Genomic DNA, 13466 nt, shown 5'->3' on the forward strand with positions numbered 1-13466 from the left:
ATAGTATGCCTCCCTTGAGTGTATGCAAGGTCTTCCCTGGTGGCTCAGATAGTAAAGAATCCTGCAATGCAGGAGACATGGATTTGATTCCTGGGTTGGGAAGATCCTCTTGAGGAGGGCATGGCAACCCACTCCAGTATTCTTGCCTGGAGAACCCCCATGGACAGAGGAGCCTGAAAGACTACAGACTATGGGGTTGCATAGAGTCAGAAATGACAAGTGACTAAGCATAGCACATGTTTATGCAAATCAAACTCATAGAACAATTTTAAAATCTAGTGTACCTCTCAACTTTTTTAACCATCGGATGGTATCAAAATCTCCTGAAAGGTGGATTCCCTGTCTTCTAAATCATTTTTACATTAACATTTCATAGTAACAAATTAGCTAATTTAAATATTTATGTGAATAAATACCTTTAGAAACTCAAGCCTATCTCAAACTTATCAAACTCTAACCCTCCTATTAAATATACACACTCTCTAGAGCTGAGTGGTTTTAAGAGAGGAAAGGTTGTTCTGTACAGATATGACAACAACAGTTAGATACCTTTTATCCAATAATTTTATGCCAGGCTTAATACTCTGTATTGCACACGGCCTCCTAATTGTGTGGGGCTTCCCAGGTGGGTCAGATGGTGAAGAATCTGGCTGCAATGCAGGACACCTGGGTTCGATCCCTGGGTCAGGAAGATCTCCTGGAGAAGTATTCTTGCCTGGAGAATTCCTTGGACAGAGGAGCCTGGTGGACTACAGTCCGTGGGATTGCCGAGTCGGACACAACTGAGAGACTAACACTTTCGCTTTTTCTTCATTGAATCCTTCTCACAACCTGAACAATCGGACACCAAAGCCATACCCATGCTACAGACCAGAAGAGACCAGAAACAGGAAAATTCAATCCATCTCCTGGCTTCCTTGAAGCAAGAGGTGGGAGAGAGGACAGTGCCAAGTGATTCTGAATGTACTTTTTTATCCTTTCCCTGATTCTTTTATGTATTATACTATCTGTTTTTTGCCTACTCTGAGGTCTCAAAACTCGTTTCTGAAACCTCAGCAGATTAGTTTTCACATTGGACATCTGGGCAGGGACAAACTGTAGATCTCTCCTCTCTCTCTCTTTTCTTCCGTAAGGAAATGGCAGAAAATGGCCTTATGACCTCACCTCATTGCCACCTTCCTCCTGCTCTTCAAGTCTCCATTAAGCAGCAGTCTGCTTTATTGACACCTGTTTCTTTAAAGAAAAACTTAGTTGATGTGCCAAACCCTGTATTGTCAAGCTTTTCTGGAAATGTTATCTTTAAGGAGATTTATAAAAACAAGAAGAATCTTTGTGGCTTTATTCTGAAAGCTGGAAGTGCTGAGAAACAAGGCAGACTTCCAATGCTGAGCTTGTTCACTCTCAAGCTGTGAAGATGTGTAATGGGTTCCTCACATGTTTATGAGGAAGGAGCAGTTGAAATATTTATTCTTTTTGTTCTGGCAAAGCATGACCTGCTACATTGAGAGTACTTCCTTCATGAGACATTTTTTCATGGGATAAAGAAATAGAAAAGGCAGGATCAGCCTCCTTGCCTGAATAAGTGAACATCACTGCAGATTTCCTCTGAGAGTTGCAGTTTTGAAGAAACATTTTGTATATTGGGTAGAATTATCTAAGCAGCATGCCGCTGTGCAAACTATTACCTTTAAAATCAGACCCAGTTCCCTTCTTTATTTATAGTTAATGAACAAACTTAGCAAAATATGTGATACATGGTATCCAGGACGTTTTCAACATAAGCTTTATTAAGTATTATTGTTGTCGTTTAGTCACTAAGCTGTGTCCAACTCTTAGCAACCCCATGGACTGTAGCACTCCAGGCTTCCCTGTGCTTCACTGTCTCCCAGAGTTTGCTGAGACTCATGTCCATTGAGTCGGTGATGCCATCTAACCATCTCATCTTTTGTCGCCTCCTTCTCCTCCTGCCCTCAATCTTTCCCAGCATCAGGGTCTTTTCCAATGAGCTTTGCATCAGGTGGCCAAAGTATTGGAGCTTCAGCTTCAACATCAGTCCTTCCAGTGAATATTCAGGGTACCATCACTGTATTTTTTTTCCTCTTTCTGTCTTCACACACATTAGTAAATACACATATACATAAATGTACAAATATGTTTATACACTAGACATGCATTTAAAGTAATTTTTGTTTGGGTATTGCCTTGAATTCCACACAGTATCAAGAGAGGTGTCCTTACTCCCCCGGTGGACACTGAGTTTTCAAATTTCAGTGACTACAATTGTGGGACTTCTGAAGTAACCTGGAAACCCTGTGCCCACGTGTCTTACTTCTGCTTGCTTCCTGTAGACGCCCCTCTACCTGGTCAATCATGGGGAGACTGGACCAGTCAGATGCAACAGGTGCAAAGCCTACATGTGCCCGTTCATGCAGTTCATTGAAGGAGGCAGGAGGTACCAGTGTGGCTTCTGCAGCTGCGTGAATGACGGTGAGTGTTGCCCGTACCGGGTCTGAGCTCTCTGAGCTCTGAGAGCCCAGCTGCTCCCTCTGAAGTTTCCTGCCTGTGTCATCACATCCATGACCTCTGGGCTCATGGGTGGGCTCTGGTGGGAGAGCAGCGCTGGTCTCCTTGTGCACGCGCACCCTTCACACAGCCCATGGCTTCACCCAGCCCCCAGTGCGGGAGACTGACACAGTGAGGCCTCCTCAAAAAGACCTTTAAAAGCCCCTTGCTGTGGAGTGGAATCATGGGTTTCCAGGCTTGTCTCGAGGACTGGCCGTGGGCCCCTGGGTGGTTTCTCGCCTTGCGCCAGCTGTGGCCCCTGTTCAGCACACACTGGGTATCCCAGTGAGAGCAGACTCCGCTGGTTCTCCACCTTTACTGCTCGTTCTAAGGAAGGTCTTATTCCATCGCTCATCCTTCATGAAATCTGAAACCAAATCCTACACAACCCTGGGACCTGGATTTCAGGAACCCTGTGAGCACACGCTTCCAAGTGCTTTAGTTTTGGGGGGAAAAGTCAGAAGACGGCAGAGGCCTCTCCTGGAGCATTTTCATCACGCCTCTACAACGTCACCAGATTCCCAGCATGTTCCCTCAGGCCCTCAACTTTCTTCACATGGTGATCAGAAATCCATCCAGGATCCATCCATGAAGAGCATCTTGGATCTTTGTTTTCTGTGTGACTCTCTGGCCTCATGCCCAAAGTGCCAGCTCGAAGCCTTGAAAGGCCCTGCTACTTCCTGGTAGAGGAAAAACACACAAAGTTCTTGTATTTCTACACCTGAGGGAACCCCTCGGGTGTCCACTCCTAGGAAGCTGCTGTGTTCATTTTCTAATAGGGTTATTCATATTGTTGTTGTTCAGTTGCTAAGTTGTGTCTGACTCTGCGATCCTATGGACTGCAGCACGCCAGGCTTCACTGTCCTTCACTATCTCCTGGAGCTTGCTCAAACTCATGTCCATTGAGTCAGTGATGCCATCCAACCATCTCATCCTCTGTCACCCCCTTCTATTGCCTTCAATCTTTGCCAGCATCAGGGTCTTTTCCAATGAGTCAGTTCTTCGCATCAGGTGGCCAAAGTATTGGAGTTTCAGCTTCAGCATCAGTCCTTCCAATGAATATTCAGGACTGATTTCCTTTAGGATGGACTGGTTGGATCTCCTTGCAGTCCAAGGGATTCTCAAGAGTCTTCTCCAACACCACAGTTCAAAAGCATCAATTCTTTGGCGCTCAGCTTTGTTTATGGTCCAACTCTCACATCCATACATGACTCCTGGAAAAACCATAGCTTTGACTATATGGACCTTTGTCGGTAAAAATACTAGATTCCAGTATTTGTTCCTGCAAGAAAGCCAGACCTCCTTAGATTTACATTGACACCTACATTCTTCATTTAGGTTTAAAGAAGGCAGAAGTTTGTTAGAAAGAACCTTGCAGGCATGGTCAAATGGTTTCACTCTGTTTTCCTTCAAAATCTCAGAGATTCTCTCTCTGTTAGAAGGACTTGAGGCCAAAGACACGCAGGAAGACAAGTGTCATGTGGCCATGTGTAATTTACGGGGGGAATTGAATCTGGTTTGTAAAACATGACAGATAATAGTAAATGCTAACAAATATAAAGCAAATTGATTTTAAGGGGAATTTTTTTTTTCACCAATTACATGTAGATGTGTGAATAAAAATAGATTATAGAAAGTGTGTGGGAAGTACCACCCATACATCCTAGAACAGCTGATGCCGCATTATCCATCTCATCTATTCTTGCCTGGAAAACCCCATGGGTAGAGGAGCCTGACAGGCTGCAGTCCATGGGGTTTCAAGAGTCTAAGTAACTGAGCGTGCTGAACATAACAGAAGAGGAGTTTAAGGCTGTCATAGCTTTCTTAGCTCAGCTGAAACTATCAGCTTCCTACTTCCACAATCTTTTCAAAACACTGAATTTTCCAAGTTCAGAGATCCCTATGTACAAGTGAATCTTATAAAACTTGTTTAAAAAGAAATGGCCACAATATAGTAAGAAAATATAAAAAAACCCAAAAAACAAGCCTTAGTGACTATTTTCTTACGTCCAAACTAAGAAAACAGTCCTGTTGTAACCCATGTGCTAGTGAAAGTGAAAGTCATTCAGTCGTGTCCAACTCTTTGCGACCCCGTGGACTGTACAGTCCATGGAATTCTCTAGGCCAGAATACTGGAGTGGGTAGCCTTTCCCTTCTCCAGGGGATCTTTCCAACCCAGGGATTGAACTGAGGTCTCTCACATTGCAGGCAGATTTTTTACCAGCTGAGCCACAAGGGAAGTCCAACCCATGTGCTAGTTCACAACTAAAAATAAAGAGTACTGAGTTATTGGTTTTAAAACAAGTCATTAGTTACATGGTTTTACAAATGAAAATGTTGTTCTTTATGAAATGCTTAAAACCAGAGCATAACTAGTTATTCTAAATACTTCTGTTGTCAGTGGTTTAATAGTCAGCCCTGTTTTTCTCAAGGCAGTAGAGTTCGTTTGCACAGAGATACCAGGCCATATTTGTCCAAGAGTTCAGTGTGTGAGTCATAAGTGTTCCTGTCCTATTGGAGGACTTCCAGGGCTTTGCCAGATCTAACCTTCTTAGACATTAGAATCAAATTAGGAGTTCCTCAGCTGAGACCTCATGGTGTAGTCTTTCCCTAATACAGTAATCGTCTCCACTCTGCAGCCCAAACATTAAAGATTACCGTGCAAACTCCCCGTGGTTGAAGACATCTCTGATTAAACGATAATAAACATTATAGCTAATAGTATAGTCCAAATAACCAATGTATATTTGCTGGGGTATTGAAAATTTAAATAGTTTGAAAAGTTAGAATTCCTTTAAGAAAAGGTAATTAAATAGGGAGAATTAACTGTTGGTTGTGACAATTTAAAAACTCCCGTGCTTTTATCTGCTGTTTTTCTGTAATGATCCAGACCATTAATGTTCTTTGTCATCAGTAACTTGCAGAAGGGTCAGGAAGATATTTTAGAAAACCCTCATTCTTTCCAAGACTGGAAAGAAAGACTAGTGGATTTTTAGAATATGCTACATTCCAGCTTTAAAATACTTTTTTTTCCTCATACTAACTCCTTTCCTCCCATAATAAACTTTGAGAACTTACTAAATTGTCTGTGTTGTAAAAACAAAATATTCCCTTTCCTATTTTGTTTTTATTAGTTCCACCTTTCTATTTCCAACATCTGGACCACATCGGAAGAAGACTGGACCACTATGAGAAGCCAGAGTTATCTCTAGGATCATATGAATATGTTGCTACTTTGGATTACTGCAGGGTAAGTGCTCCCAGGACTTCCAGTGTTTATATATGGATATCAGATACAAGTGAATAACTTTCATGTTTAATGAACTGACTCTTAATTCACAGCCAAAGCATTTGAGTGCCATGGGGAAGTAGAAATCCCTAAGACACAGATGAAGCCATCTAGGCTGTTAACATGATTAAATAGCCATACCATCCACTGCAATGACAGGAAGAAAAAAATAATAATTTCATTTTTATGTCCCTTTAAGAGAGAATATGCTAGGTTCTTCATGCAACAGTTCCCTACAGCACCTCTGCCTTATTTGTTTTGTCAGTCATCCCCAAAGAATCTCCCTTCGCAGGCTGAAGCTCAGCCAGTACGGTCAGTAAGGCTATTGACATGTTTCTCTGGCTGTCTTCTTCACTCCAGCTGTCACCACAGTAAGTTAGGCTCTCAGAATCGCCCTTAGATTATTTCAGCAGCCCGGGATCCTGTCCTCTGGTTTCCTTGCTTTAAAATGTAACTGTGAGACTCCTCCTACTGCCTCAATATAAAAAATTAAATTCAGAAGTTTGTTTCCTTATAAGACCATTAGCTCCCACCTCAGCTGCATCTTCAGTTGTACAAAACTCTGGCTGCCATACTCTGAAAGTATCACTCCTCTGCTAACTCCATGCTTGTATCTAAGATATTCTTTTGACCTGACTACGTTTTCATCCTCCTGTTAACAACTCTACATATCCCACCCAGCAAATTCCTACTTATTCTCTAATCTCTGGCTGAAATTTTATTTTCTGTGAGTGTTTCTCTGATTTCATCTGACTTTCTCTGACTTCCTTGTGGTTGTTATTTACTACATGTTCTGATTTGTCTTCCGCATAATTTGTCCATGTATCTGTTTTAGCAGTATCCCCATAGAATTTAAATCTTCCTATGTTTCCCCTCTTCCTAGATTCTTATATCATTGGGAACAAGAATCTTGTCCTAGCTATGTTTTTTTTAATATATTAAAATTTTTAATATATAATTAATTTATTTTTGGCTGCACTGAGTCTTTGTTGCTCATAGGGCTTTCTTGAGTTGCAGTGAGTGGGTGCTACTCTAGTTCAGCTGTGAGGGTTCCTCACTGTGGTGGCTTCTTGTTGCAGAGCCCAGGCTCTGGGTGCCTGAGCTTCAGTAGTTCCGGCACTCGGGTTTAGTTGCTTTGTGTCATGTGGGATCTTCCCAGACCAGGGATTGAACCTGGGTTCCCTACATTGGCAGGTGGATTCTTAACCACTGGACTACCAGGTAAGCCCTATCCTAGCTGTCTTTGTGGCACCTACCACAGTTCCTGCCACAGGGTAGGCAGTTGATCAGTGCGTGTGGGTGGATGGATAAGTGAGTCAGTGGATGAGTAAATGAATTTGCAAGTGTGTCACTATTCCCAGGACCAGCTGTTTCCCTTCTCCAACCTCCTAGTGATAGTGACATCATTATGGGTATCTTGCAGGTCTTTAAAATTCTTCAGTGATTTGAAAATATCTCCTTGGATGTCACTTCAAGTTTCAGCTTGTATCTGAAGTGCTGTGTGTAGACTTGAAGAAACAGTCATTTTGACTTACTTCCCCTTCCAAAAATGAATGCTCCCGAGTGCCCAGTCCTCAGGAAACGGCCTCTGACCCACAGATTTCTTTCCTAGATGTTCGCTAGGGGGCCATCCCATGTTGTGTTGAGTAAAAATTATAAAGAACATAGGATATTCCTAATTAGAAGTTTTTCAACTGAGTGAATTTAAAAATGTTTTCCAATTAATATACCTTTTTCATTTATTTTAGTGTGTTATATGAGTTTTTTTTTATTTATTTATTTTAGTTGGGGGCTAATTACAATATTGTAGTGGTTTTTGCCATACATTGACATGAGTCAGCCATGGGTTTACATGTGTTCCCCATCCTGAACCCCCTTCTCACCTCCCTCCCCATCCCATCCCTCTGGGTCATCCCATTGCCCCAGCCCTGAGCATTTGTCTCATGCATCGAACCTGGAATGGTGTTCTGTTTCACATATGATAATATACATGTTTCAATGCTATTCTCTCAGAACGTCCCACCCTCACCTTCTCCCTCAGAAGAAGACTGTTCTATGCATCTGTGTCTCTAACATAGACCTAGTTATCAAAGAAGAGTTAATACTTTATTAGTTTTAAGTGTAACATTTAAACATATTTAGGGGAAACATAAAAACATTTTTTGGTACAAATGATTTATTTCACACAAAAAAGATGTCCTAGAGTACCAATTGCTTTTGGACAGTTTGTTTGTCCTTTAACTGTTACTGACTGAAGGAAAAGGATTAGGCAGAACATAAACATTTGAAGTTCTAATTAAATATAATAAAGCTATTGTAACCTAGTGACAGAAAATTTATTCACTGATCTTTGCAACTGGAGTATAAATCTAACTATGCTCTGAGTTTCCAATTCTCTGCCAAAAAGGCTAGATTATCTTGATTTTCTGCTTTTTAGTAGAAACCTAGGCAGGGAGTCAAATCTATTTCTGGGAACAAAAGTCTCAGTATCTTCAAACTGCTATGTGGAAATGCTCCAGACATCTAATTGATGGGAAATCTCACACAGCAGGCAAGGAACCAAATAAAAACTGTACATTTCGAAGAGTTTTGTTTTATAAGCTTAATGTTCCTTTTATTATTCCAAATAAGGTTCATAATAAAAAGATACTCTTAATATCTTAAAATTTAATTGTAACTTAAAATGTAAATGAAGTATAATAATGAATTGCCTTAGGGATTTGGATGATGAAAAAGAGCGTATTTAATTTGTATGTGGGGACTTCCCTGGCAGTTCAGTGGTTAAGACTTCGCCTTCCAATGCAGGAGATGTGGGTCCATTCCTGGTAAGGGGGCTAAAGATTCTACATGCCTCACAGCCCAAAAACCAAAACATAAAAAAACAAAAGCAATATTGTAACAAAGTTAATAAAGATGTTAAAAAATGGTCCACATTTTAAAAAAGATCTTTAATTTGTATGTGTATTTTTTAACAACATACAAACTTAAAAGAGAATTGCAAAATCACATTTTTACTATTCATTTTAGTTTATCTTAATGCCAACTTCAGATAATAAAATCAACACTCATTGAACATTCACTGTGTGTGATGCTCTGTTCTATGTGCTTTCTCTCTGTTGTATCATGTAGTTCTCTAGTGAACTCATGTGCTGAGTTACCACCATGATGTAGGGAAACTGAGGCTTAGAGACCTTAACTGCAAACTTCAGGCCATACATATAGAAAATGATGGGGCCAGACCAAAAACCATGTCTGTATGATCACACAACCCCTTTTCCCTATCTGTATGCTGTGGATATGTTGGCATATATTCACAAAATCACCGTGGAGTTTTCCTAGAAAAAAAGACCCAGCTCTGTCTCATAACTGAAAGTTTTTTACCTAGAAGTTTACAGAATATATCTATCTACACATATAGTGTACCTGGAAGGTAAACTTTCATTCCAAACTAATCATTTGTGTTTTTTTTTTTAATGTAGTTTCTCCATTTAATTTTGGTTCACTTTGACATTTATTTGAGACCTAGTATGTCCAAGGCTTATTGGTTGTAACTCCAAAACTAGCAAGGATGTGAACCCAATCTCAGTCCTTACCATGCATAGAGACCTGATAAGAAAATACATAATTATAAATCCAAATGGAAATGCTATGAGAGTAGAATAATCAGAGTGCCATGAGAAAACAGATGAGCAATCATTTCTGATTTGGAGAGGATTGAATAAGGGCTTTAAAAAGTAAGTGACATTTGAGCAGAGGATGGACATGTGAAAACGAAAGGGGAAACTAAGTGGTGAGCAGAAGCAGTTTCTCAGGTGTATTTGCAGCTTACTCCAGTTCCTTTTGGCAGCCCACTCCAGCATTCTTGCTGGGAGAATCCCATGGACAGAGGAGCCTGGCAGGCGACAGTCCGTAGGGTCGGAAAGAGTCGACACAACTGAAGCGAATTAGCACTTTTGGGGGTGAGGTGGGCTTTGCAGATGAGGGATGGGGCCCTGGTAGAGGGACTAGAATGATTGGAGAGTATATTCCTCTTTCCCCCAAAACACAGTCACATTCAAATATTTTTTAAAAACACTATGCCAAACAAAATAGTTTTTCCAGCCAAGGAAATATTTTTCTTGGCCCACGCCCACTCGATTGTGACTTCTGGATAGAAAATGTTTTGAAAATGACAAACACTTAAATTGGAGGAATGTGTTCTGGGGCATGATAGGAAGTAAAGCTGGGAAGTTGTTTTGAGACCAGACCGTCCTTTTGTGTTCCACTAGGCTTGGCATAACTTTGATCTCTTAGGCTTTTATACATGTTTGCTGAATGAGTATTATGGGGAGTTTCAAATGCCAGGCCATTGAAGAATTTCATTAATTCAGTAGGCCATGAGGACAATTAAAGGCTAAGAGGGAATTGTTGCTGTTAATCCACCCATACATCTACACATTCATTCAAGTATCGCACAGTACTGAGCGCTCTTCTGAGCCAGGCTCTGTGCTTAGCTCTGGGGACTCAATAGGCTGCCTGTCCTCAGAGGAGCAGTATTGGCGTCTGTATTGTGCCTTGGGTAGTTTATTCTGAAAGCAGTCCATGTCCTGAGAGGAGGGAGATCGGTTAATGTAGTGGTTAACCAATTAACTACTACAAGTTAATGTAGTAGTCCATGCAAGAGAAAATAAGGGTCATTTAGCAATTCCTCAAAAAAAAAAAAAAATTAAAAATTGAATTGCCAAATGGTCCAGCAATTCCACCTCTGGGTGTATTCCCAAAATAATTGAAAAGAGAGTCTCAGAGAGATATCTGTACATCTGTGTTCATAACAGCATTAGTCACAATAGCCAAAAGGTGGAAGCAACCCAAGTATCCATAGATGGATGAATGGATGAATGCAATGTGGTATTTACATACCATGCAGTATTAGTGAGCCTTAAAAAGGAAGGGGATTCTGACACATGCTTTAACACGGATGGATGTTTAGGACATTATGCTTAGAGAAGCCAGCTACATAAATGACAAATACTGTATGATTTTACTTATATGAAGTACCTGGAGTAGTTCAACTCATAGAGACAGAAATTAGAAATGTAGAAAAGTGGTTCCCAGGGACTGGGGGGGGGGGGGGAATGGTAAATGATTGTTTAATGGGTATGAAGTTTCCATTTTGCGTGCTAGAGATGGATAGTGGTGACAGTTGCACAACAATGTGAGCGTACTTGATAGCACAGAATTTACACTTAAAAATGGTTGTTGTTTCTTGTTTAGTCGCTAAGTTGTGTCCAACTCTTTTGTGACCCCATCAACCCCCGGAGCAAGAACACTGGAGTGGGTTGCCATTTCCTTCTGCAGAGGATCTTCCCGACCCAGGGGTCCAACCCAAGTCTCCAGTGTCTCCTGCACGTGCAGGCAGATTCTTTACCACTGAGCCACCAAGGAAGCCCAAATGGTTAAGATGGTAGATTATTTTCTGGGTGTTTTACCACTATTGAAAATAATTTTAAAAGGAAAGAAAATGAGGGTCCAGATTTGGTTACTGGAACTAGAAGGAGCTGCAGAGGCTTCACAGTTAACTCCTTGTGGCTGCTAAGGGAGATGGACGGTTCCACAGAGAAAGTGAGGTGTAAAGCCCAGATGATTTCAGAGGATCATGCTTTCTGTACGTTCCTTATAGAAGACTAGCCAGAGTGGGAGAAATGTTGTGTCCACTTCTGCACTTCTGACTGTAAGATGCTGGTGGGGCCTTGCTGTGGAGGCGTGCTGTGCTGTAGTTGATGGGGATGCTGGTTGGGAGCTCAGGAAACAGGCCCTGAGGAGAGAACCTGAGGAGTCGCCGATAGAGAGGTGCTGGTTAAAAATGAGCAAATGAGATTCTGTGCTGGAGCATGTGGTAAGGACAGTGAAGAAGGTATCTTTTGGAAAAGGTAAGAAAGTGAAAAACAGAGGAAGAGATCAGACAAGTGGGAGAGGAAGTGACACCTTGTGCCTCGGCAGCTGAAAAAGGGACAGTGGTCTGCCAGGCTGAAAATTGCAGATAGAGATTAAGGATGAGAGCTGGATTTTATTTCAGATCACTGTAGTTTGCAGCCAGGAGATCTGTGAGCTTCAGGAGAGCAGTTTTAGTAAGATGATCCAGTAAACCACCTTATAGAGTCCATCCATTGCTAAGCTTGGCTGGACAAAGCACACTGGGGTGACTGGGTGGAGTGGTGGGGGAAGGCAGCCAGTGATGAAGCCAGTACAGGTGTTAAGGCCCGAGATGAGAAGCTTCCCAGTGGTTAAGGGGGAGATGGGGTCAAACATGTGAAAGAAGCGTTTCGAAAGAATAAATCAAGGGAACTTGATGGAAAGAAAAGGAAGCGTCACATCTAATTTCACGTTTCCAAGCCTTTGGGTTGATGTGTAGTGATGTTATTGATAGAGCTGTTGGAAGGCAATGTTCTTTAAAGGAGTGATGTATTAGTTTTGTGTAGGTAGCTCAGATGGTAAAGAATCTGCCTGCAATGCAGGAGACCGGGTTTGATCCCTGGGTTGGGAAGATCCCCTAGAGAAGGACATGGCAACCAACAAAGAGTCAGACGTGACTGAAGTGTCTAACACGCAAAGTTACGAAGATGAAGAAGATGCAGAAAACAAGTTAGAGGGATGCATTACATAGAAATGTGTAGATTGGAGATAATGGAAGATATTCAGTGGGAAACTGGTGATGCTGAACTTAGGAGAGAAGGTAAAAATGGTAGGGCATATTTGGCTTGGTCATAAGTTTTGGGTTAATCATTGGGAATGATTGTTGTTTTAATTCTGGGTAAATCAGCATAAGTATATTATGAATTAGATTATGTGGAAATTGAGAGATTTGCAATAAAAATTGCTCGCATAGACAGCAGTAGAGTTACTTTCTTTTTCTGACTTATTTCATTTGGGGCTGTGCTGGGTCTTTGTTGCTGCATCAGGCTTCTCTGCACTGAGTGGCTTCTCATTGGGGAGCCTGGGCTCGGCAGCAGGGGTGCTCCGAGGCGTGTGGGGTCTTCCTCGACCAGGGATTGAACTGGTCTCTTCTGCACTGCAAGGCAGATTCTTAACCACTCTACAACTAGGGAAGTCCAGTAGAGTTCTTCTATTTCTTTGTTGGTCTGATTCTAGATGTGGCAAAACTATAAAATAATCAGGTTGGTAGTTTTCAAGTCCTGCAATTTTTTTTTCTTTTTTTAACAAATGACTTTTATTAGAGAAATGTTACATCTAACCCTATAGTGGATATAGGATGATAATTGGGAGATATTATCACTTAATTTTATAATTGTAGCAATTAAAATATAATTTAGAACATTTTTCATTTATCCTGAAGTTAAGATTTAATTAGCCTTAATTCTTTATTCTCTAGTGTCACAAAAGACGTTTGCCTGTGGTTCTATTTTCTAAATATTTTGTACAATCCGACTGATGAATCCCTTGCTAAGAGCTGTTTGAACACCAGCCAGTAAAGGGACCAAAAGCTACAAAACGATTTAGCAGCTGCTTTATGTTACAGTGATTATTTCAAGCAGATAGAAAAAAGACCCAGTATTCAACTTTTTTTTTTTACCATAAGTATGTAAGGAACAGGTAAGTATTTAATAATATAGTATAA

General features: G+C 41.1%; 1 protein-coding gene across 15 annotated transcripts in view; it reads left to right on the top strand.

Annotated features, from left to right (window-relative positions):
• Nucleotides 1–13466, top strand: part of SEC24D (SEC24 homolog D, COPII component) — a 120265-nt gene that overhangs the window by 72022 nt on the left and 34777 nt on the right. For all 15 annotated transcript variants that reach the window (XM_081493360.1, XM_081493395.1, XM_081493351.1 and 12 more), the window contains 2 exons: nt 2349–2487; nt 5697–5812. In XM_081493360.1, coding sequence (XP_081349486.1) covers nt 2349–2487; nt 5697–5812 — 255 coding nt within the window. The remainder of the gene's footprint in view (nt 1–2348; nt 2488–5696; nt 5813–13466) is intronic.

This window comes from Giraffa tippelskirchi, chromosome 1, assembly GCF_054371585.1.
Source record: "Giraffa tippelskirchi isolate mGirTip1 chromosome 1, T2T-mGirTip1v1.2.pri, whole genome shotgun sequence".
Lineage (NCBI taxonomy): Eukaryota > Metazoa > Chordata > Mammalia > Artiodactyla > Giraffidae > Giraffa > Giraffa tippelskirchi.